Source organism: Furipterus horrens, unplaced genomic scaffold (genome assembly GCF_987537825.1).
Source record: "Furipterus horrens unplaced genomic scaffold, mFurHor1.1.pri manual_scaffold_9, whole genome shotgun sequence".
Lineage (NCBI taxonomy): Eukaryota > Metazoa > Chordata > Mammalia > Chiroptera > Furipteridae > Furipterus > Furipterus horrens.
The window spans coordinates 8245903-8271549 of record NW_028327179.1 but is presented as its reverse complement, the minus strand read 5'-3'; the positions used below and the strand labels follow the sequence as shown (position 1 = coordinate 8271549).

The 25647-nt window shown below is 41.8% G+C and overlaps 1 protein-coding gene and 1 long non-coding RNA gene across 4 annotated transcripts in view; one reads left to right on the top strand and one right to left on the bottom strand.

Annotated features, from left to right (window-relative positions):
- NT5C3A (5'-nucleotidase, cytosolic IIIA) overlaps window positions 1-24894 on the bottom strand; it is a 35232-nt gene extending 10338 nt beyond the window's left edge. The window contains exons 1-2 of one of the 3 annotated variants that reach the window (XM_090287034.1): window positions 24681-24745; window positions 3320-3373 (exon numbers count right to left, since the gene is read on the bottom strand). In XM_090287034.1, coding sequence (XP_090143160.1) covers window positions 3320-3355 — 36 coding nt within the window. In that variant the 5' untranslated portion in view covers window positions 3356-3373; window positions 24681-24745. Of the gene's footprint in view, window positions 1-3319; window positions 3374-7496; window positions 7578-24680 lie in introns of those variants that run through there. The other 2 variants (XM_090287033.1, XM_090287035.1) reach the window with 2 other exon arrangements.
- Window positions 5295-7815, top strand: LOC150001239 (uncharacterized). Its single transcript, XR_016512997.1, has 2 exons — window positions 5295-5721; window positions 7504-7815. It is a non-coding gene; the product is annotated as an uncharacterized LOC150001239 (long non-coding RNA).
- Window positions 24895-25647: the final 753 nt, after the last annotated feature.

Genomic DNA, 25647 nt, shown 5'->3' with positions numbered 1-25647 from the left:
TGCGCCATGACCGCGGGATGAAGGAACAGTGGTGGAAACCGAGGAAAAAGCAGCTACTTTTCCCAGGGCACACAACAGGGTGGCGGACACAGGTCTGAGACGTACAAAAATCATGATTATGTCTGCCTTGGGTTACGTGGTAACACTACCTCCCCTCCCTGCAGGACACATTCAATGTCACTAAGTATTTTTCCAATGTTGGGCATTCTACTCAAATATTTTAGAACGGGCCTAAGAAATATAATTTTTAAAAATATGTCTGAATGTGTCAACGATGATCAGAATATGCGCACAGTCGGGGCACACTGCGGGAGTTTGCATTTCATCTTCCCTTTTCTTACCTCCTCAAATCCTGTCCAGTGCACATACACCCGTCTGGTGCAATGCAGTCACGTTACTTCAAATACGAAGGGTAAGAGTCGTCCGAAGACTTTTGAATTTGATTACGATACAATTTTACGGAAGATAAACACAAGGCTAAGGGTTTCCATCCTTTGTGAACAAAAGAAAATGAATTCACGCCCTGAGGCCCTAATGCGCACCGCTGGGGAAGGAGCAACGCTCCCCTGTGGAGTCCGGGCATACTGCTTGACTGGAGCCTGCTTTGAGTCAGCACTGAAGACGACTAAGAAAGACCTAACAGATACTTACGCTGGCCAATCTTTAAAATATTGTTCTTGTGCAGACGAAACAAATTCCCATTGGCCTACTTCCCTGTTCAAAACGCAGTGATCTCTAAAGGAGCTGCTATCACAGATACGCAGGTTTATTCAAAGCCCTATAGCAGTGTTAGAGTATTCGATGTGATCTTACAGATACATTTATTCAGATACACATGACATGATATAAATGAGTAGCTCCACGGTACAGTCACAAAATTGTCCTAGTGATGCTTACCTGTATTTTTTTGAAAAGAGACTACATAAAAATTACTGTAAATTACTTAAGAATTTCTTCCCAAAGCTCTCAGGGGATGTATTTTTCCCTCTGTTTTCTAATGTTAATATCTGGTATAATATCTGGTATTGCACTGGTACAGAGGGGTGGGCACTACGATTTTTATGTAACTACATAAAAAGTATAGATTTAAACTAGACACCTCTGTAGACTGGCACAGTAACTCACAAACACAGACGACTGAATTTATGATTAGAAGATTATGCATTGCTAAAGCCGAGTGACAGCCATCTCCCTTGCCTCCCACATATCTGGGCAGTCTCCACACCAAGGCCATGCAGGCCAGATTCTTTTCATTCATTCCCTCAGCATGTAGTCATTAAGTATAAGGCACTATGTTAGGCAGATCTGTAAGTGACCCAAAAGCTTTAGTAACATACACTTCTTACACTCAAGATACATATTCTATAACGGATTATAATAAGGAACCCAAATTACCACCTTGCCAAGATGCCCAGATAAAATACAGCTGGAAGAGAAGAAATGGAGATTATTTATGCTGGGGTGAGAGAGAGAGGGAGAGAGAGAGAGAGAGAGAGAGAGAGAGAGAGAGAGAGAGAGAGAGAGAGAGAGAGAGAGAGAGACTAGAACAGATGTGGAGCCAGACCATGAAATGCTAAGGCTAACATCCTAAGGGGCTTGCAACCTACAAGATGCATCAACATTTGTAGAAAAGGAAACCCAAGGCAAAACATGTGTAAATTAGTGCAGCGATAGTAAGAAGTATGTACGTATACGTCATCTTTGGCTTCGTTTCCTTCTCTGTGTTTTTGTGGGTGGACTACATGGTTCCTTGCTTCAGAAAGAGGGTTCTGGGACCCAGGTAATGAAAAATTATAGAGTAGGGCATTCCTACACCACTCATATTCATTTTGGTTAAAAAATAAATACATAAATTGACTCAAGCAAGAAAATAAGTTTCTACTGATTTAATTCTACACATCAGATATATAAGCCCATTATCAAAGACTGAAATAGTAATCATGCAACGGAGGCAAAGTTCACAACCATGTGTTAGGCTGGACCATATGAAATTGCCAACATTGGAATGTGACATATAAAACAGCAATTCATATGCCTCATGCTAATAGCAGTGACTACACCAATGGCAGCTTAACCAGTCCTCTGAGTCAGCTTCCCCTCCCATCATATTGAGGCTGGAAATTTAGGCTGAACAAGAGATTCATGAACCGTGATACATCGTTACTTGCATACTAAACCATGTTCTGATTTATAGGCTCAAACCAGAAAAAGGAAGCTAGAACGAAGCAGGGAGAAAAAATAAAGAGGAGGAACCAGAAAAGAAACACACAAAATAAGAGAGACATCATGGGGGAAACTGATTTCCAGGATTTTATCATTGTGGATATGGAGAACGAATATAATTTTTCCACATGTAGAAATAAATGTGCTACTTATATAGCTCAAACACTCCAACATAATACAGGAGAGCGCTTACTGTGGGCTAGCAGGCACTTCACATACTTTTTCATTAAGTATAAAAAAGAACATTTCAGTTATGAGTAAGGTCTGAAGACCTAATGTATAACATGGAAACTATAGTTTATATCTATAAACTCTTACATGGTTGAAATTCATATTTTTGTAAAACTGAAATTTGTTGAAAGAGTAGAACTCCAATGTTCTCACCAAAAAAAAAAAAAAAAAAAAAAATTAGAAAAAGGAGTATGTGAAAAGTAATGGATGTGTTAACTAGATAGAGGAATCCTTTCACATTATATACATATATCAAATCATACATTGTACACTTCAAATATCTTACAATTTTATTCCTCAATTATACCTCAGTAAAGATGGGGCGGACATGAATAAGGGCAACATTAGGTGGTGGTTTCACTTGTTTCTTAAAGCCGCGATCATTGACTGCCCTCATTCAAGGTCGGCACAGCTCTGAAGGGTTAAGATTTGAAGCCAGTTCTGACCCCAAAGACTATGTTTTTCCAACCTCATCCTAATGTCTATGATGCAATGAATTCTTCTGTTGTCCAAGGAGGTTTTTTTTTAAAATGTAAATGCTTGTCATTTTTCATTCAGGGGCCTAAGATAAAAGAGCTCCTGCTGTGTGATTTAAGTGTGTTGTTGAGTAAGGAAAACGCAGCACGAAAAGGAATGGGGTAACCATCTTATACACCGAGAAACACTATAATGCACAATATATTTTGAGCAAAAAGATGTAAGTTCAGCTCAACAAATATTTGAGGTTCTATTGTGTGTCAAACATTGTGAAGAAAGATCTGCATTAACTTACAGTCCCATAATTCATTATCTGGTTAGAGGCAGAGAGGTAAAAGTGGGGAAGATTCACCATAAATAAATGGAACTGGAAATGTTTAATACCCACCATTTTCACAAGTACAGCAGAATCTTGATTAGGCATATCTTGTTATCCAATCTTCTGGATTTTCCCCAGATGATGTCACAGTAAAAGAGAGAGAGAAAAAGTACACGTGACACACATACATCTCAGGCTCTTCCTGTGTGTTAATGACATACGAAGGTGGTACTTTTGGATTGATTTAAATACCAAGTCATTGAAGTCATCTTCTTTTTTCCTGAGAAGCTCAATAAAGATTTTACTACATCTATCTCACGAAGTTTGGGGTTAAAAGTTCTATACGCAGAATTCGCAACTCTCTTATAAGAACTTCCCTGATGTTAAGATGATTTGAATAGAATTAATGTGAAGTAGATATTTGCAAGAAAATGCTTTATTACAGGAACATTTTATCAACATTTTCTCTATATGTCAGGATGAAGTTTGTGGGAAAATTATGCATTACTAAATCAATGAAGGGAAATATAAAAAGAATGTAAAAGAGAAAGACAATCCACAGTCAAATTTCACCCTGAATTTCTCATATTAAAAATTTTAATTTTGTGAAATGATGTGACTAAGATATGAATTGCATTTGAATCTACATAGTATTTTGCATAAAACAGATATGTAATATTATTTGTTAATGATTATTTTAGGGGTTTGGGTACAATTTATACAAGTTTAGTTTTAAAAGTGTCTCATTATTGTAAATTTTTTCATTTTTGCAGTATAAATTTTATGGAAATTACTTATTTACTTTTTGGTACTCAATGACTACTTTTACTTTACTCAAAATAAGTAAAATTTTATAATAAAAGCACTAATTAAAAAGGGGAACTTCATTGAAAGATTAAAAGTTCAGACTTTTCCTTAAACTCTAGTAATAGAAGTTGGCCATAAGATTTGTGTTCTTGATAATTAAAATGTGTTATAGCAGATACATAAAAACTTCTTAAATCCATCCCCCACCTTCCATTTTAAGTGCATAAAACTGGCAAATGTCTTATAAAAAGGTATTTTCACTCCTTTCTCAGAAAGGCTATTCCTACAGGGGTGATCTTGTAATTGATGGCATCTTGGAGTTGAGTAAAAAGTATTTCCAAATAGTAAGATACCTTCAATTTTTCACATGCGAAAAAATAATGTCTCTATTATCCATCTGTATATATATACACTCTATATAAGTCAAAAAACATTTGACCACCACCCCAAAATGCAGTTATAACGGTAGAGCGGGGGTTAGTGAGCAGATAAGTGTAGATAGAGTCAAACAGAGTCAGATTTAAGTAGCCTTTGGTCTAACTTCTTTCTGTCAGTCAGCTCTCTTCAACACACAAGTCACAGAAGCTGCCTACAAGTCTCTCTCTCTATTTATAAAACCAAAGCATACCATATTAAGCGCTTATGATCTTTCTTTGATGCTTAATATCTGAAAAGGAGTCTGATTTCTAAGAGGCACTATTTAAACAAAAGCATTTTATTAGCTTGAGAAAGGAGAATGCCGAAAAGTACAACAGAGTTTACAAAAATACCACATACTCTGTGAAACCCTGGAAAGCCCAATGAAAACAGAACTCAAGCAGTGAAGAGTACAGTTTAATATCTGGGAATCTAAGCTCTTTTTGTTACACATGGCCAAGCAGCCCACTTGCTCTCCACCCTCAACCCCGACGCATGGCTTTTTCTGGAGCATTCACACTTAGTTAAAAAAGAAAAAAAAGGCTGTGCTAGTAGGTGAAAGAGTAATCACCTTTCTCATGGTCTCTTTAAATTCAATGTAAACAAAACGCACACAAAAACCAAGAGTAATCAGAAATCTGCAACTGCTCAATTTCCAACTTTAGGACACTGTTATTGATCATTAAGGATGTTACTCTTGATAATTTGGATACTATGCAAATTTCAGCTGCAGATCTTTCACTCCTTCCAATGCTCACTGGCACTCTGACGGAAACTTATCCTTGTTCAAAAATAACCTCCTGCAAAGTGACACTGCGGTCCTAATACAGAGAGCAGCCCGGGGTCAGTGCCGGAAACGTGTACCGGCTGAGGCGTAAATGTCAGCATTCTGGCTCAGCGCTGAGGAGGATGCAGGAACCGAGCGCAGGGTATTTTTAAACCAATAGGCTTGTAAACCTATACTCGGTCTATAAAGCTCTGGCTCCATCTGCCAACGCTCATCTGTCGCAGAGGCTTCAGGAGGAGAGCTGCTGGAAAAAGCACACGAAGTGCGGAAGACATGTTCAAAAATAGAAAATGCCACCCTTGAACTGAGAGCGCTCTTCCAAGGCCGCCTGCAAGTTCGCAGCCTTGGTCATCTTTAAGCGTGGACTGGAGAGCGTGGAAGGTGCAAAAGAACTGCTTGGCCTGCTCTCTGGGGAGGTTAAGGTCTCTACTGTGGGACAAGGCTGAGACTCAAGCGGGAGGTAAGACCGTCTTCTCTCGACTGGCGCAAACTCGGGCACAGGAAGTTTCAGCTATCCTGGTCTTTTGTTCTGAAATGACTAACTTTACCTTGAAAATATATTTAACAAATCAACAAGTTGAAAAATTCTATGTCCATATGAACAATATTTACATGCCTTTATACAAGTTTTAAAGAATCTGAATGAAAGTCGAAGAGTTCAAAAGGCCCATGATATACTGTTTTGTGGGGAACTGATAAAGATTAAATTCCTTGACATAGTTAGGTCACAGAGTTATAATTCTGCTTTAATGTGGATACTCGAAGAGTCATTTAAACTATATGCCAACAAGGTAGTGAAATCTTGCCTGGTAAACTGTGTCCTATTTACATAGGAAAAGGCAGGAAGTGCTGTGACAGGGACAGGGTGTCGGGAATGGCATTGACCGTCCAGGATGGACCCTCCACTGCACTTCCCCATCTGCCTGCGTTACTTGTCCTAACAAATGGACTTTTAACAACAGCCCTGTCTTAGGGTAATTGGCACATGGAAAAAAAGTCAAACTATAAGTTTATTATTCCATAGCATTATAAATCAGTTTCTTGAGGCATTTAAGTAATTCTCCCTAATTAAAATTTCAAGGCCAAAAAAAAAAAAATATCAAGGCAGCAGTAAAAAAAATCATGAATTGAAAAGTGAAACTTTCTCAATACAAACATGAAACAAAAATGAAACTGAACAGCAAAGGGTGAGAGGAGAAGAGAAGGAGATAAAAAGAGGAAAAAGAGATTCCAAACGCTACTTATTTAAAAATTGGCAATTTATAGCAATTTTCTTAAAGAGTAAAATTTAGCTTCTCGGTCAGAGTTTAGTGAATCTTTATGAAAAGACATAATTTCAAAGCTTTGAATTGATTCATCCATCCTTTCCCTCCACACTGCCCTAATATATAACAGCATTTTTCAAGGTGAGTTAAACCAAGACATAATGAAATTAAATAATTTATTCTGATTACCCTTAATGCACTCTGGGTCCTTCTGTCCTTGACTCTGTCCTAGAACCACAGCCCAGGTGGTAAGCAATATCCAGAGATGCTTGCATCTAAGCTGTCAATAAAAACCAAGTAAACTGCTTTAAGAAATGGCCTGCTGCATTAGCTAATTTTCCTGATTAATAAAAAAAAACAACTATTAAAAATAAGGTACATCCAATTATTTACATCTGACTTAAGTCATAATGTTCTCCCTTTTACGGTAATATATATGCTTGAATCTTAATTTACAATATACAATTTGTTATAAGCCTTAAGAGACAGTAATCCAGCTTTTGTCAATTCATGAAACATACCAGTGTATTCCTGGATAAAGCGCAGAGAAACAAAATAAAAAGTAATTATCTTTATTACTAGCCATAATAAATAGTTCCTAATCCCAGAGGCACAAAGCATGTGGCTATCAGCAAAATCGAGTCACTGCAACTGAATGAACCACCGCATTGGACCTTATGTTTTCCCCTGAAAAAAGAGATTTCTGAGGGTCCTTTCCTTTTCCTTAACATCTAGATGTCACATAAGAAGCTCTTAAAATTAGATCCTATGAATTTCTGAGACCAAAGACACTGCAGAGTTTTACCAAGTTAGATCTTTGCAAATTAGTTTTGTATTATACATTCTATTTTCGGTTTCTTTAGTTATGTTTTTAAATGCCTAAAATTTCAATCAGATACTAAACCAGATAAGGATCAGATGAAGTTCAACAAGAGAAGCTCATTTGTTTTCATGAACTGTACACACTTACCCCAAAGGTAACCGGACCAGCTACTCCAGCGAAAAGAAAATGCTTCCTGTTTGAGGAGCCCTAATATAGCACAAGGTGCAACGGGGGGCGGTTCCAGAAGCCTGGGCTCAGCTCTGTGCAAAAGCAGGCTGGTGACGCGGTGTCATGCCCCGGCGACAGGCCTGCTGGCTCTGAGCTGGCCCCCTGTCCGTCTACTGAACGCGCTCGATTGAAGTAACGTGTCAGGAAGAGAAGGGAAAGGAATCTGTAGCTTCTGAGTACCGACAACTTGCTGGGCAAAGAAAAAAGGAACTGCAATATTACCACAAATATTTCCTTCCTCGTGGTTTTTTTTTTTTTTTTTTTTTTTTTGTCAGTGTACTTGTGGTGTGTGTGTGTTTCTGGGCGAACATTATATTTCAATAGAGAGTAAGGAGATCAGGTCGCAGTCACAGGGCTGGGGAAGGGCCACGGGGCTGCTCGGTGGATGGCACCGGGGCTCACGCAGCCACTTGATGGCACTTGAAGCCCCCGTGCTCAACCCGAGTGACAACGGTGAATGGTTTGTTGTGCATGTTTCACAACTTTTAAAAGATCAGCTCACTGAGGACACGTGGAGCAAAGAAAGATGTGATGCATGTAAATACGGTCCATAGAATATTTTAACAGCCTTTAGTGCAGGGCAGTGGGAGTTAAAAGATTTTTAATGTTTTCGTTCACCTTTCCCTACATTGTTTGAAAATTTTAACAAGACCATTAATGGATTGGCCAAAAAAAAAAGAAAAAAAAAATCTTAACACAAATAGTGAAAAATAATTTTTATGGTTAAAAAAAATGGAAGGAAGTTCCTTTCCTGCTGGAAATAAAGTCAATCTGTTGGGAAGGAAAACATTTCTAACTTTGATTATTGACCTTTCTCAGTGGCTTTCACCTTCCGAGGCAAGCCCGGGCCGTGGGGCTGTCGCCCGCTGGGACCCTGTGCAGGGCCTGATAACAGACGTGTGGGCCCCGGGCAGCTTTATCATGAGCCGCAGGCAGGGCTCAGCGGCGCTTCTGTGCATCGCTCCTCTCTCTTCTATGCTCAGGAGAAATCAAACCCACGCAACATTTCCGTCATCAAATGTTGTGAAGCAGCACCCTCTGTTAAAAACAATCCCCCCAAATTTAAGAATTGCTTTTAAAAAAAGAAAGGCCACTAACAAATGATCCAAACTTGGTCTCTACCAAATGTTAAAAATCCAGCACTGCTATCTTGTTCCAGTGAGATGAGAAGATTCACAACAAAATGCTCCTCTAAGAGAAAATCTCACACACTAGTAATGGGGGGGTCCCAAGGTAACAAGGTGATTCATTTTGAAAATATTTCTGTATTAATGGAGGAATATGATGCCTTAACTCTCCAGTCCCGTGTTAACACAGTTAGCCATGATAAGAATTTTAAAGGCATCACTTGGAAAGATGACAAGATAAATCATCTTCTTCAACAAAAACACCAGAATGCTAAAGTTCCACCTCAATGACCAATATCTAAATGTTCATTAATATAGGAGAGGTGAATAAATTGCAGTATAGACAAAAAATGTGTAAGTATTTAAAAATAATTTTTATAAATAGCTAAAGTTTATTGTACATTTACAATGTGCCGGATCCTTCTAAGTACCCAGCATTCCTCATCTCATGTAACACTCGTAAGCCTAGACGGTGCGTGTTACTAATATCCTCATTCTGCAGGTGAATAAATTAAGGCTTGCAGCTGGCAAGTGGCAGAAATGACTCAAGAGTCAAGCCACTCCGACTTCAGAGCCTGCGCCTGTAAACCGCTGGACAGTGCTGCTCTGTGACAGCAATAGTTCCGGGTGTACTGAGGTGGACGTGATCACCTACTGGGTGAAAAAGTTACAAGCTTCTACAGCAAGAGTCCAATTTGGGGGCTAAGTCTTTAATACCAATGTAAGAAGTCTAAAACAGAATACACAAGACAGTATCGGCGATGGGATTAAGAGGTCATTTTTATTTTCTGAGATTTATAAAATAAATGAATACCTTAGGAAATGGAAAAAAAAAAAAAGGCTTGTTAAAAATGTTACAGCCCTGACTGGTGTGGCTCAGTTGGTTGGAGCGTCGTTCGCAAAGCAAAGGGCACTGGTTCAATTCCTGGTCAGGACATGTGCCTGAGTTGTGGGTTTGGTCCCAGGTCTGGGTGCCTTCGAGAGAGACTAGGGATCGATGCTTTTCTCTCACACCGATATTTCCCTCTCTCTCTTTCTCCCTCCCTTCCCTTCTCACTGAACATAAATAAGAGGGGTGTTCTGGTCTCTGAGAGGTGGCTTTGGCTCTGCTGGTGTTCCTCCTGCCAGTCACAGGGGAGCAGAGTGGAGGAAACAGGAGTTGCCGGCCCCCTACTGGGGGCTTCTGCCTTCTAGTTCCACCCAGCAAGTGCCCTGAATGCATTGGTGAAGTGTCCCTCCAGGGGGGAACGAACATTCTTCCCGCACTTTCTTACCCCCTGCGTCAGAGCCCCAGAGTCCCAGAAGCAGGTGATAGCCCTTTATATGCATCCTGATTTATCTTAATGAGTAGCCTTAAGAGAAAGAGAGTAACTGCCCCTTTCTGATAGATAAGGAATCGAAGGTTTGGACAGGTTAAGCCACAGTACTTAGTGTTACAAGAGCTGTAACACTTTACAAAAACACCAACTATATCATGCTGTTTCTAGGCAATAACAACACACAGAACAATTACCTAAGAGGGCTAGAGGTGGCTACAAATAAGAACGTTCTGAAACCGTGCCACAGAAAAGGAGAAACAGGATACAAACGACACTGAATAAAAGAAGATGACTCCTGTTTCAAATAGCTGCAGGGTACTTTTTTTTTTGAGAAGCGATATAAAGGATCTACAAGTAAGAAGTCATTACAGTGGACTTTCATCTCTGGACACAATGACTGGGCCCGGTTGCCCTGGAGTTTCTTTACTCGTCATAAAAACAGAAACCACTCACAGTCGCTCCTCAGGCAAACCCTAGACCTGAATCTGATCCGCCAAAGAGCAAAGAACTTCTTATACAGGACTCAACTTTTTGGAAGATTTTTCTATCCTAACACTAAAACTGGCTGCTTTTATCAATGAAGGAAGGGATATCTATCTGTACTTCTGAGTAACTACTTACAACTTTTTCGATACTGTCAATTATTTGATCAATTAAAAAACCTATATGTAATTACTTCGCAGTTGGTCATGAAAAAGTTTCTCAGAATTCTGAAATTATGAAAACAAAAAACAAAGAAGTCCATAGAAGATAATATCTATCAATTTGAACCTTACTTATTAATTGATTGATTCATTTCACCTTTAATCTTGGGATAGGAAAGTGCAGGAAATAAAGGTATTACATTAATTAATAGTTGTGTGTGAAAGAAATCACTTCATAATCCCACATAAAACCTGAACTATTTCTCAATAACGTGATCTAAAATTTAACTACTAACTCACAGTTTCCCATAATCCAATTATCATTCGGCCATGCAATGTATTTTTTAAATTTCAGTATGAACTTGGCTGACACCCTAGGAAGTTATGCCAAACAGAATAATAAAGCCATATAAGGAAGACAATTCAGTTGGAGATGAGGTGCAATACTCTGTCTATGACTCTTGTAAAACTTGTTCCTGTTAATTGCTGCATGATGTAAATAGAAGGATGACTATTTTAAACATGCAAAAACACCTCTCTAGGCATCTGACTGCTCTTAAAACTCTTCCGAGGAGCACAACAGCCAACTAACCTCGACACGGTGACTCTTCAAAACAAAATTAAAACAAGGTGCTAAACATGTTTACATGAATATGGTTTAAAATGTTTAAGGAGTAATAACAAAGATGAAACAAAAAAATTATTATATTTTGGGAAAATGAACAGCAAGTAAAGATTTTCTCCTTTTTTCATTAAAAATCATGCCAAAAACGTATTGTTTAGGTGACTGTTGGTGAAGTTGATTGCTTCATTTATGAATTTACACAAATATATGCAAACTGAGGAAAACCTATGGTTCTGATCTCAGTGCGTTTCTTAAAGTTCTATGCAAAAATCTAAGATTGAGTAACTTCATTTTCAGAAACTCAAAGTCCTTGAACAGGGTCTATATCAGTTTTACTTTCTTACATAAAAAGTAATACATTCTGTAATAATTTAAACTCTGGTAGAAGAAATGACACTTGCAATAGGAAGGTCAAATTCAAGAAAACTGGATGTAAGCTGGACGTAAGACAGAATCATAAATGTCTTTCTTCGCTCTCCTTTTCAAATGCATTATGTTCTAACATTTTCAAGATGCCTAGTACTGACATTGTTTCCATTCTATATCTGAATCTCTGTGTCTGAAATAGAACAAGATGAAAAACTTTGTTTTAATGTTGAACTCTTTCCACATTACACAGTTGGTATTCTGTCTATTGAAAAGAAACAGTATTGTTTAGGGTTGCTATTTTGGTATCGGTTATATTACAGATGACAAAAGGTTATTTTATTTAAGCTTTTATTATTGGTGTATTATATCAATACATTTAAATAACGAGTACAAAGACTTAACTTACTATTCCCTTTTTAATGTGGCAAATAAACACATTAAAAAAATAATGAGGTAGGAAAATGAGGAAGAAAATTGTAGCAAGGAGTTATTAGAAATTATATGGAAGAGCAGTGGGTGATAACTTAAGTTTCAAAAGTATGTAAGGTTTTGAAAATGATCATATGTTTGAAAAGAACCTAAAGAATATACTTTTATACAGTTTTAGGGATTTAAATAGATTTCTCACTTTCAACTTCTTGTATATTTGAAAATTTTCATAATAAAATGTGGGAAAAAATAGATTAATTTACTTGTATTTTACTTTTTTACAGTTTGTTCATTCAAGCATTTGAATAAAATAAGCAATTATTTCATATTAACAAGAAAGTACATAAATAAAAGAAACAACAAAACATATCGCGCCCTGGCTGCTGTGGCTCAGTGGATTGAGCACCGGCCTGCAAACCGAAGGGTCGCTGGTTCAATTCCCAGCCAGGGCACATGCCTGGGTTGCGGGCCAGGTCCCCAGTTTGGGGCATGTGAGAGGCAGCCACACATTAATATTTCTCTCCCTCTCTTTCTCCCTTCCTTCTCCTCTCTAAAAATAAATATAAAAATCTAAATAAAAAATAAAGCTGAAGTTTACAATAAAAAACAAACAAAAACAAACAAAAAAAAAACCCCAAACACATCCCTTTCAAAACTTCCTTGAAAATAAACTCAATGTGGTCAAACAAAGTACTTAACCTTAGAAAAGTTTTGATGACATATATTATATTCAACAATATATGTCATAAAATAGAACTTACAGCCTTCCGAAGCTTTGTGGTCAAATCTTACACTGGTGAGCTCTTTCAAACCTTTAAAGAAAGATGCTTCTTATGCTAGACAAACTATTTAAAACACATGAAAAGAAGTTAAGCTATCCAATTCTGTTCATGAAACTAGTTAGTATGAAACCCTGAAACAAAAGCTTGTCCAAAATAGCACAAAAAGAGGAAACATGCCTGACTTCACTCATGAATATAGATATGAATCTTAAACAATAAGCCAGTAACAAATGAAATTTAATAGCACAATAGTCATCTAACATGACTGAATCAAATGTATTCTAACAACAAACAGTCACCACAGAGGAATGATAGGATCTCAGGTGACTTCATTTTCTTCTTCATACTCTTTGGTATTCCCTAAATCTTCTGTAATGAATATATCATACATCCAGAAAACAAACATGGTTTTTTTAAAAATAAAGTCTCACATTCCAAAATATAAGAAAGATTATATAATGCTACTACCTTTTTGGAAGAAATGAACATAGCATATGTCAAGTCATGCTTATGAAGGTAAAAGAAAAATTATCTATTGGGGCAAAATCCTACCTGGCTGTTTCTTTTTTTTTCCCCCTTGTGGCCTTCCTCATCCTATGGCTGGGAGGGTCAACTAATGAGTAAGAAACTACACTATTCAAACAGTATGCTATATTCTCCTCCCATTCTCACTACAGAATGAAGTCATAATGTGTAAATGAGGAGTCAAGTGCAAAGCTAGCTCTGTAAAACATTCCAAAGAATTAGTACATCAGCTGAAAGGGAAACATACAGGGTGTACTTGGCCCAAATTTTTAGTTCCTTTTCCTGGTTACAGGATAATCGGACAGGGCCAAATTAACCCAAATGGGAATTCATTTTTTTAAAGTATATTTTATTGATTATGCTGTTACAGGTGTCCCAGTTTTATCCCCTTTGCTCCCCTCTGCCTGGTACATCTCTTTTCTCCAGCAATCCCACCCCTATTAGTTCATGTCCATGGGTCGTGCATATAAGTTCTTTGGCCTCACCCTTTCCTATATTACTCTTAACTTCCCCCTGTCTATTTTGTACCAACCAATTATGCTTCTTAGTCCCTGCACCATTTCCCCATTTCTTCGCTTCCCTCTCCCAGCTGATAACCCTCCAAATGATCCCCACATGTATGATTATTGTTTTCTAGTCCTAGTCCCCTTGTGGCTGGTGTATTCTTAAGAGAACTCAGTGGGTTTCTATTTTATAACACTTCAGTGTTCTATATAATGCTTAGCTTCTCTTATCTTTTCCTGTCTCCCTCCATCCGAACCAATCCAGGATCTTCTTCCCTGAGAACCTAAGCATTTGACAGAGAAATCTGGAGAAGGTGACTAATTGTTCACGGGGGAAACTGTATAGGAGTATGATGATTTTTTTGACGACAGTACTCTGACTCAGACCCTGAGCGGACATTTGGGGGTGCGGTAGAGAGGGCTGTGCCATGACAGGACGCAGAGCAGATAAAATGGGGGCAGGAAGGAGCTGGCAGGAACCCACAATGTGTGACTCTATCTACTTCCACCTACTGATAGGAAGGAACTTGCCAAACAATGTAAGCAATGCTCCCATCAATTACCAAACAATTTGGTCATCTACCAGCACCTTGAAAATGAGGAAGACAAACAATATGTATGAAAAAAAAAATAGACCATCAGCATTTACAGCTATGATGGCAGAACACCGTCATACTTGCATGAAACAAAAATTTCACTTCCACGGTTGAAAGTCTTTCTAAAAAAGAAAGGGTTTCTCGGGCCATTGCTACCAAGAAAAAGAAGACTGGTCCTGGGGCGTGGCGTCTACACCAGCAGCATCCATCCTGGAATCGGCCAGAGTTTTCATACAGTACATAAGCTGTTCTGAAATAATTTACATTAACTATAGACAAAGTGGTTGGGAGAAGCTGAAGCCTGGCACAGGCTAGTTCTGGGACAGGTGCATAAATTCATACGGAAGAGGTGGCAGTGGAGAGAAAAACTGGAGAAGCAGAGGCTGCTGGGGTTTGATAGCACCTGGCAAATTTCTCTTTCAGACAATCATGCAAATAGCCAACTGAAAATAAATCCAAAATTCCAATTCACACTCAGGAGTGTGGGCAGGCTTCTGTGGGATTTGCCCTGCGTTTGTTCTTTTCCGTCTCTTCTTCCACCTTCTGGCCTGCTGTCACTTAATTTACGGCATCTTACAATTGTCTTCTTGTTGGGGGGTTTAAATTGTGTAGATGGGTTTAAGCAACACCAAGAGAGCAAACAATAGAGCACACACCAGCATAGCACCGCTGGGCCGCGGCAAAGAGCGAAGTCTGCCACCTGCTGGCAGAACCCTGAATTGTATAATTTCCCATAGAGCCGCTGTAAGAGGGGTGGGGGAACCTACCGTGGTAGGGCTCCTGACATTAGATTGCAAATTAATTATTATATCAAAGGTATAAATTACAACCTCTAATTTAAAAGAGATTAAAGGTTAAGAGGATTCAGGATTACAACTGTGCTTCTTTTTATAGAAAATATTCCTTAATGATTTATTTATTTAATCCTCAGCCAAGGACATGCTTATTGATTTTTAGAGAGAGGGGAAAGGAGGGAGAGAGAGGAAGAGAAACACTGATGTGACAGAGAAATTGGGGACTGAACCTACAACCCAGGCGTGGGTCCTGACCAGGAATCGAACCTGAGACCTTTCAAGGCAAGATTACTTATATGGTTCTTAATTCAGTAATTCTACATATTGTGATGCTTGAATTATTTTAAATGAACAAACAAAATAGGGATCTATGGAAATGGTTCTATATAAACTATAGGGAACATCCAAACTATGAGAAGTTAAGGATAATCTAAAACATTTTGTACAAGTTATAAAGGCCTCTAGATTTCACCTTGGCATTCCGTGTCTCTTTCTCTTTTTAAAAGTTTTTACTCATTGATTTTAGAACAGGAGAGAGAGAGGGAGAGAGAAAAATATGTTGCTCCACTAGATCTATTGCTCCACTTACTTATGCATTCCCTGCTTGATTCCTGTTTGTGCCCTGACCTGGGATCGAACCTGCAACCTTGGCGTACAAGGCGATGCTCTAACCAACCCAACCTACCTGGCCAGGGTAACCTGTCCCTTTTCTGTTCTCTCTTTCTGCTGCTCCCATGGTAGTCTTGGACTTCATTATCTTTCATCCAGGCTTTAATCCATTTTTAAATCAAAGGTGGCAGAATATGCCATCCAACCTATGCCTTTTTGGCATAAGAATTGAGTTGATTATTCACAGAAACAGCAGATAAGGAAAGGCTCAGAAAACACAGAAGTGACCCTTTTGTGAAAGAAACTTAAACCTATAAAGGAACTCTCCACTTGGAAAGGTGTCTTCTACTCTGTACCAGAAAGAAGGAAGATTAAATCACGGGAAAGTCTTATCACGGACTTAAATCTGCAATATGGGTCTGTCCTCACCTTACCATCCTTTTCCTCCTCCGTAACAGACCTCCCGATACCCTTCTCTCTTTTGTCTTAACTGCACGTGGTATAATTAAATCACCCAGGAGAGTTACTCGTTTTCCCGCAGGAATCGACCATGAGTACCTGAACCAAAGAAAGGGGCGGTTCCGTGGAAAGTAACCTCGCAGGGTGATATGATCATAAAGACCTAACTGGGTAGGTCAAGGTGAGCAGGCACACACGCCCCAACCCGTAACTTCCTGGTAAAAGGTTTATCTCTGCCTTAAGCCACCTGTCCACTGTCCCTGGGCACCTAGGTTAACACGCCTTTGGAGGGAGCCTGACTGCCCTCAAGAGAGCACAGGTCTTGCCGAGGATCCTGCAATGCCACCCTCGCCTCGCTTCTCTCACACTCCCGTAACCTTCCTTACATTGCCTCCTTGATTCAATTTGGCTCAGATAAGTGCTTATAAAAATTATTTACAGGTTTGGATATTTCTTATGTTGACATATACATGCTAATAAACTTCTGTTGTGTTAAAGAAAAATATCCACAGGCCAAAATGCCTTTGCTCATGCTAAATGCCCATGATACCAAAGCTAGATTGGATGGGGGACTCATGTGTTGGAAAAATTTTAGTTTCAGGTAATGTTACAGAGCGGGGTCCCTCAAAATCCCCAGAGCCTGTGATTGGGGGACTTGGGGGATGGGGGGAATGGGGGGGAAGGGGGCAGCTTTCAAGATGCCTTTGCATATCTATGGCTGGTAGCTAGTGTCTGAGTTATGCCAACGGCTTTGGTTCTTCCAAGGCCCCAAGAAGACAGGAGCAGGTTGGTGGGGAAAGAGCCTACGGGACCTGCACAGCTTCTGCGAATGGTCAGGACTGGTTACCCCACCCATTGGGTCACAGGCCGCGGTCAGGGATCAAAAAATAAGGCAGTAGCTACTTTGGGGAGGAGAGCCACGCAGGTTTGCAGAGGAAAAAGAGATGTTTCACGTGGTTTGCAAGGAGGTAGAAGAGATCCAAGCAGCTGTGAAGGGGCAGAGAGAGAGCCATGCGTGACCCAGTGCAACACGGCGCGTGTTTTCCTGGACCGTTATACGGAGGCTGATGATGTCGTACCCCAGATCCTGAAGGAGAGAGCTGACAGATAAAGGATGGGGAACTTCTGGGCATGTTTCTGGCTTCTAACCTTTTGGGGAGCAGGGGAGGTGCTGGGTCCCGTGGAGAACAGGGCTCTGAGCTGAAGTGCTCACTGCCCTCCCCAGGTTGGGATATTGTAAATAAAGGCCTGTTTTCCTCAACACTATTGTTGGGTTTTACACCAAGGCGCCACGGGAAAGAACCCCTTTTCCTATGTGGTTACCTTGGGTCTCTGAGTTTGTAAGGCTGCCTCAGCAGGCCTCCCCTGAGCTCGTCAGGCTAATATGTGGCCCCTTTCTTTCCACACACTAAAGCAGTTAAGTCTTGGTCTCCCACACCCCCCACTTTCCTAAGTATGGACTCAATACTTGCCACTTACTCAGTTAGCGTCCAGAGAACATCTGATACTATCTTAAGATAGAAGAAAGGAGGAGGCTTTTGTTAGAAGTCTATCTCCAGGAAGGAAACACACGCTACTAAAGTTTCAAAAACAGCACCAGCTATTTAAGGAGTAACCCTCAGATGTTCACGAGGAAGCCATAAATTGCTGAGATGTGGTTAAATTAGAAATGACAATTTCAACTGGTTGGGAGCGTTTAGAGACAGTTCCCTCTCCTGCTGTCTAAAGAATTCCACCCTCCTCTGGGTTTTAATTCAGCAACCCAATCAAGCAGGCCTTCTCAGACCCCACCAGCTCTCTCCCAGTATCTCCACGCAGATAAGACCTTTACAGCAGGAGTGGCCAGTCTCCCCACAAAAACAAAGACTCTGCAACAAAGCTCGCGTCCTGACCAGACGCTGCCTGCCAGGCAGAGAATCCCCCGCCAACATCGTTGAGGCCTTGAAGGATGCGGCTCTGAGAGGGGACATAAATAGGTTCCTGGGTGGCTCTCCCCTGGGTGTCCCCTGGAGCCATTCACTCAGCCCTGGCCCTGACAGTCGCCAGAACCCCTTTTTCCATTTCTTTCTTTCTTTTTCAAATTTCACGTGTGTTGAGATATAATTGACAAAACTGTAAGGTATTTAAATGCACGTAGTGGTGATTTGATACATGTGTACCTTGTGAAAGAAACTAGTTAACTGACACATCCATTAGCTTATATATTTACCTTTTTCTTTTTTTTTTTTTGTGAGGACATTTAAATTCTATACTCTTAGCAAATATCAATTATACAGTATAGTGTTACCACCTGTAAAAAATACGGACCTCGTCATGACAGAGCACAGCAGAGCTGCTCCTGTCCTGCACACCTTCCTGTGGCCTGGGTCAGGCGTCAGCCCTCCACTGGAAGTCTGCAGGGGATCCCACCAAAGGCCCCTCCTGCTAGCCTGGTGAGAAGGTCACTTAAGGACCCACCTCCTTGAACTTGACAGATGCCTCTCCCTTCCCTTTTTTCACCCTTTTTTATTCTTTAAGTGAGTGAGGGCCCAAGGATCATGAGACCAGTTCTCTCCCTTATTAAAGAGCACGCGTGGGGGTTTCCTCCCCTCCCCTTAAGCATGATACTGATCACACTGGTTCCTGAATTGAACCTGAACAGGCAGATTCAGAATTGAACAGCCTTTTATAGTCTAACATTTCATGAAAAAAATTTTTTAGATGTCACTGTTTGTTAGGGGGTGACCTGCGTCTCCCAAAATCCAAATGCTGATGTGCCCACCCCAACTCTCTCAGAATGTGACCCCCTTGGGAGCCCCACAGGCCTTTAAAGAGGGGAGGAACTGGAAATGAGGTTGTTAGGGAGCAGCCCTGAACCACTATTACTGTGTCCTTGTAAGAAGGGAGAGGAACCTCGGGGCCTTTGTGCACAGAAGGATAACCTCCTGAGTGAGGGAGCAAGCGGGGGGCCACCCACAGCCACGGAGAGGCCTCAGAGGAAACCAGCCCCGCCAGCACCTAATCTTGGACTTGCAGCCTCCAGGACAGTGACGGTGACGAAATAAGTTTCGGTTGCTTGAGCCAGCCAGTCTGGTATCTTGTTATGGCAACCTCAGCAAAGCAGCATGACTTTTTATTTGTTTGTTTAAAGAGAGTCACAAACACATTTGGTTTTGGGTGTTTGTTGTTGTTACTGTTTGATGAGCTTACGTCACCTTTTTTCTATACGCCATCCTTTCGTGTGGCAAAAGTTCTTCTTGCCCACAGTCAATGTGTCGCCCTCCAATGAAAGGAAATCCCTCGGCCTGCAGGAATATGCTTTATCTGTTATAAGAAGAAACCGAGTCCACCGCAGAGAAAACGAAAGCTCTCGAGTGTTCCATTTTCTGCAAACCCTGCCTGAATCTTGAGTTGAACAGGAGTGTGGAATCACTTGAGTTTATTTTAAAAAACACATGTCAGATTGTCGTGTGCAGCACTGTGAGCAGACTGCCCCATCACACAGGATAAGGGACTGACACTTTTGCTCACGCCTTCCGAGACGTCAGGAAAGGCCAAATCTAACCTAGCCAATACATTACTCAAAGGACAGAAGTAGCTGAGCAGCATGTGAGATCTTGGTTCCCAGCATGTCATCAGCTTGGCTCAAATAAATGCTCATAAAAATTCTAAGAAAAAAAGAAAAAGAAAAAAAGTATACACATTTGAAAGGAAGACTCTAAGCTCCTCACTTAAACACAGTGCAATCGTCTACCTTGAAAATCCTAATGAACCAAGTAAAAACCTGTCAGAAGTAAGGAGTTCATTAAGACGACCAGAAACAATACTAAAGTACAAAACTCTTTTAACGTTCTAATATGCCACCAAAAATAAACTGCAAATGGCAATAAAAAGAGTCCTGTTCACAGTGGCAACCAGACAAAAATTTAAAACCTGATTAGGGGAAATTTTAAGCCTTTGTGTTAGGAGGAGGCCAGGCATGTATATCAATGCGAGAACGGATGGCAGACACGCTCTGTGGAAATTCAAATAGTTGCATCTCCTTTGTGTGCAGCCACTGTTCTGGGCATTCGGGCACATCAGTGAAGAAAATGCAAAAATCCCAGCCCTCGCGGGTGCTGAGGTTGCAGATGGTCAGAGGAAGGGAAAGGGGAGCTGGGAGAAGCAGGACTTGAGCTGGGCCAGAGGGTCAGTGAAATTCGGGGGAATGAAGGATATGAGAGCCTTGCGGGACCTGGTATGGTGCGTACAAACAGACAGAAGACGAAGCAAACGACGCTGGGCAGACCTGCTTGGGACGGATGCTGGGCAGGAGTTTGGGGACAGCAGGAGACAAGGTCGGAGAGCAAGCTGGAGTCAAATTTCAGAGGCCTTCCATGATATCGTGCTTTAAAGTTACGGAAGAAATTCAGACTTGCCATTTTATAACTTATCCCCCAATACCAGTCTCACTTGTGCAAAATTCAACTCTGTGTGTATGAACTTCTATATACGTGGGTGGCAGCCTTCCCCTTTTCAGTCCAGTTACAAAAACTGCAAGGTGTCCTTAGCGGGGAGAATCAGACAGAGCAGAGATTGCGATGAAGGCTTAGAGGAGAGGAAGAAAGATGGAAGAAAATAAGATCAGAGGCCGAAGGGGATGCCCCACCACTGTCCATAAGGAAAAACGGTGGGGAGGTGTTAGAGGGGCTGACAGTCTGGGCTTTGGTACGATTATTACAGCTGCCATCTGTTCACGTTACGGTGCTTTACACTGTTTTTATGGACCACACTCCTGGCACCAAGTGTGTGGGGTTTTACTACTTCACTCCAACCAATTCAACTCTCCAGGGAATTCGATTTTGACCCTACAGTGAGTGCCTGATCCCATGAGTCAAGGGCTCAGTCCCACAAATCTGTCTCCTGCTTCAGATGCCCGTCAGCAAGTTCTAGGTTGCCACCCACAAGACTGATGGGGTAAAAATTTCAGGGTCCCCACAATCCCCTCCTCAGGTCCCACAATCTGCACACAACTTGGGAAAGTGCTTTGCTTAGGGTTACAGGTTTATGACAAACGATGCAACTCAGAGCAGCCACATGGAAGAGAAGCCCAGGGTAAGGTATGGGAGACGGGGTGCAGGGCTTCCATGCCCTCCCCAGGCACGCCACCCTCCCAGCACTGTGAGGTGTTCACCAACCTGGAACAGGTCTCCTTTCGGGGTTTTTATGGAGGCTCTGTTATGTAGGCAAAATTGATTAACTGACCGCCCAGAGGTCATCAGCCCAAACTCTAGCCCTTTTCCCCTCCACAGAAGGGGCGAGGGGGCACTGGAAGTTCCAATCTTGTAATTGTGCCTGACAGTTCTGGATGCAGCCCACACCCCACATCCCGAAGCCATCACGGGGTCACCAGATGGCAGAGTCCCTCTCATTACCATGCAAGAGACACTCTTAATACTTCCCAGAGTCCACGTGTTTATGAGCTGTGGTGTGCCAGGAACCTGGGACAAACACCAAATACATTATTTCTTATTGTATCGTAGATATAAAAAAAAAAGGAAAATCTGAGAAACTGTCACCACCAAGATGAGATCCAGAGACATGATGACTAAATGTAATGTGCTATTCTAGATGGAATCCTGGGACAGAGAAGGACATTAGGGAAAAGCAAAGAAAACCTGAATAAAGTATGGATATTGAGCCCTGGCTGGTATCGTTAAGTAGATTTGAGTGCTGGCCTGAGAGCCAAAGGGTCGCCGGTTCGATTCCTAGTCAGGGTACATGCCTGGGTTGCAGGTCAAGTCCCTGGTTGGGGTGTCTGCGAGAGGCAACCACACACTGATATTCCTCTTCCTCTCATTCTCCCTCCCTTCCCCTCTCTCTAGAAATAAATAAATAAATAAATCTTAAAAAAATAAAAGTATGGATATTGAAAATGTATGAATAATTATTAATTTTAACAAATGTTCCATACTAATGATAACAGGCGAAACTGGTTGGAGAGTATAAGAGGACTCTATTTACCTGCTCAACTTTTCTGTAAATTTAAACTTTTCGAAAATAAAAAGTTTATTTAAAAATAACGTGTATTGACCAGGGTACCTTAATAGGTAACCCTAAAGAGATCTGGGGGTACAAGGATAAGGGATCTACCCAAACTAGCTCCACTAACAGCTGAGACTGGCTGCTGCAAGGTGTCAGGGGACACGCAGGACAATGAATTAGGCTTGAGGGGAAAGAAACACCAGCTTCCTGGACAGGCTCCTCTTATCTCTGAACATCTCAAGAACGTGTTCTGACTGGCTTCCTCTGTCCGAGTACCTTGCTGCCTTACACGGCATTTCAGCTGTAGATTGCACAGCCCACCAGCAGCAACCTGCGTCTCTTACTTAAAAACGTACAGGAGCTCTGGATGGTGTGGCTCCATGGATTGAACACCAGCCTGCAAACCAAAGGGTTGCCGGTTCAATTCCCAGTCAGGGCACATGCTTGGGTTGCAGGCCAGGTCCCCAGTTGGGGGCGTGCAAGAGGCAACCACACAGTGATGTTTCTCTCCTCTTTCTCCCTCCTTTCCCCTCTCTCTAAAAGTAAATAAATAAAATCTTTAAAAAAAACCCAAAAAACCCTTATAGCAGTGCATTTTATTAAAACCCAGTGCCGGAAGTCATTTGTTGACCTCGTCAGTTACAGGTGAGCCCACGTGATTAGGCAGTCTCTGCTGGTTCCATTACCTGTGACTGGTTTGAGCTACGTTCGCAGGAGATCCATGGGTTTGTACAGATTCTCTAGGTGGGGGTGGGTGGGCAGCACATGCCTCCTAACACACATCTATTACCAGGAGATAAAACCAGGAATTGAGTCCAGGTCTTCAGATTTCCAGTCAAATGTTTATCCCAGTTGAAGAAGTAACCCATTACAGTTACAAGTTAAAAACATCAAGCTCCTCTGACCTTTTCCTTTTCATAGCTACTAGCCGTCCACACATATATTCCAAACTGATTAATAGAACAGTATGCGTACATGTTTACATATGTGTATGTAAAGACTGACTGATTTCTATACGACAGATAAGTAAAGTTGGTCCGCCCGATGGGCCTTCATTATTTTTCACAAAGATGGCAGTGTCCACGATGGTATCACTGTGGAATTTTGCACAAGCAGTTGAGAAATGACGTAACAGACCACACAGGAAGGTATGGCAATCAGTTTTCTTTTCACACGTATGTTATACATTTTTTTTAACAGAGAAATATGTTTTATGAGTCACATAAAGATATTCATGAATGTATTTTTGGTTTGGGACAAAAGGAAGCCACCCAAGTTCTCTAATCAGGACAGCACTGTAAACAAAATGAAGTGTCTGAGATAAAATCTTGGTGCTGTGGGTATACAAGTGGAGAAAAGAAGTAATAACCCAAATAACCCAAGAATAATTTGATTGTAGCAATAAACAAGCCCTAGAAGTACTACTGGCACATAAGACATGTAGGAGTCTTTTTTTTTTTTTTTTTTAACTTTTAGTTACAGAAAATACTTCTGTATTCAACCTGGGGCCAAACGCAACCAAATAGTTTTTTGACCCCCCAGAGACATGTCACTGAGGCTCACAAATTCTAAGTAGTACATGAACCTAAATTAATTAGTATTCAGTGGAGCTCTAGATTGTCAGCCGACTTGTCATAAATATTTAACCCCAGCTGTTCACGCGTGTAGCACGTGACGGGGAGGTTACCTGGGGTACACACTCCGTCCAGTAAGCGCATCAGAGGCGAGGCAGTGAGAAACCTGTCTCGAAGAATGGACGCTAAATTAAAATTTTAAAAAATCCCCGACTTTGGAGCAAACAGTAGTACTTCAAATAGAGTTCTTGAAACACTCCAATACAATAATATTGTAAATCGATTTCTAAAATGCTATGCAAGACGTTTTGGGGAAAAGGAACATAAAGGTAGTTCCCGGCGGTTCGAGACGAGAATAACAATGAAATACAAATAAGCGATTTTGAACTCCAGCTGGATAAAGGCATTCTTTTAACCACTGCGAAGTGACACCTATTCATAATCTGACTCGTCCCAGCCACGGTGCAGAAACAATTCCCCCCTTCGAGCTGGATCCATGGCAAGGGCTCGCGGGGATGCGGGAAGGAGGGAGAATCCCTCCTTCGGTTTCTCTCCCGAGAAACGGACTCTGCGGCAGGAAGTGGCTGGTTTTCCCATCACCTACTTGCTGCCTTTCTGTTTCAAAAGGAGACATAACAAAGGCTCCGAGTGCCTCCGTGGAGGGTCCAGAACGGGCCCCACGGGCGCCCCCAGCATTCCTGCAGCGGCCCTCACGCGCTCAGGCGCCCCGAGTGCCCGCACTCACCATCTCGATGATCTTGGTCTTCCTCCCCGTCTTCCTCTTCAAGGTGAATATGTACTGGGCCAGCACCACCCCCGCCACCAGAGCGCACACGCTGGCGCTCGCTACCGCGCCCACCCGCGCCACGGCCGCGCGGTCCATGAACAGAGCCTCTAGCGCCTCCCAAGCGGAAAAGAACAGGTCGCCGGGCCGCTGGGGGGGCTCAGCCGCGCGAGCCAGGCGCGGAGGCCGGGACGCCCCGCCCCCGCAGAAAGCCCCACCCACGAGCGCCGAGGGGCGGGGACCGGGGAGAAGCGCGGGGCGCGGCCTGCGTCGGAGGCCAGGCGGCAGAGGGGCCTGGTTGCGGGACCTGTCCAAGCACTAAAAAGGGAATTGTGTTGTATTAATTAACTGCCTCTGCTAATGAGGACCAAACTGTGTTTATTCTAGCCCCGCCCAATAGAAATCCGATTCCAACCCTGGCCCATTGTGACAGAAATCCTCCAACTTCCATCCTCCTCAGCGGCTCTGGACTACAACTCCCAGGAGGCCTCGCGCGGGGCAGCGTTCCCGGTGGGCAGTATCGTTGGCTGTGAAGTGCACGACGAGCAGCCGCGTAGCGAAGGAAACAGCAGCGTAAAAAGGCCGCTAAGGGTATGTGAGAAAATATTTTCAAACCATATAATTGATGAGGGTTAATATCCAGATTATTTTGCCCTGGCTGGGTATTCAGTGGGTTAGAGCATCGATTTTCAACCCGTGTGCCACAAGCTTTATAAAACGTGCAATACCTGACTAGTGCGCACTACCTCGTTTCCCTTAGATTGTCAAAAAAACAAAAAAAACAAAAAACAACAGTCAACACAAGAGCCCTCCGGTGTCAATGAATCAAACTTGTGCCCATATTTTTGTCAGATTGGCAAGAAATACATTGTTGGCGTGCCGCAGCATTTGGTAATTAGGTTATGTGCGCCTCGAGATGAAAAAGTTT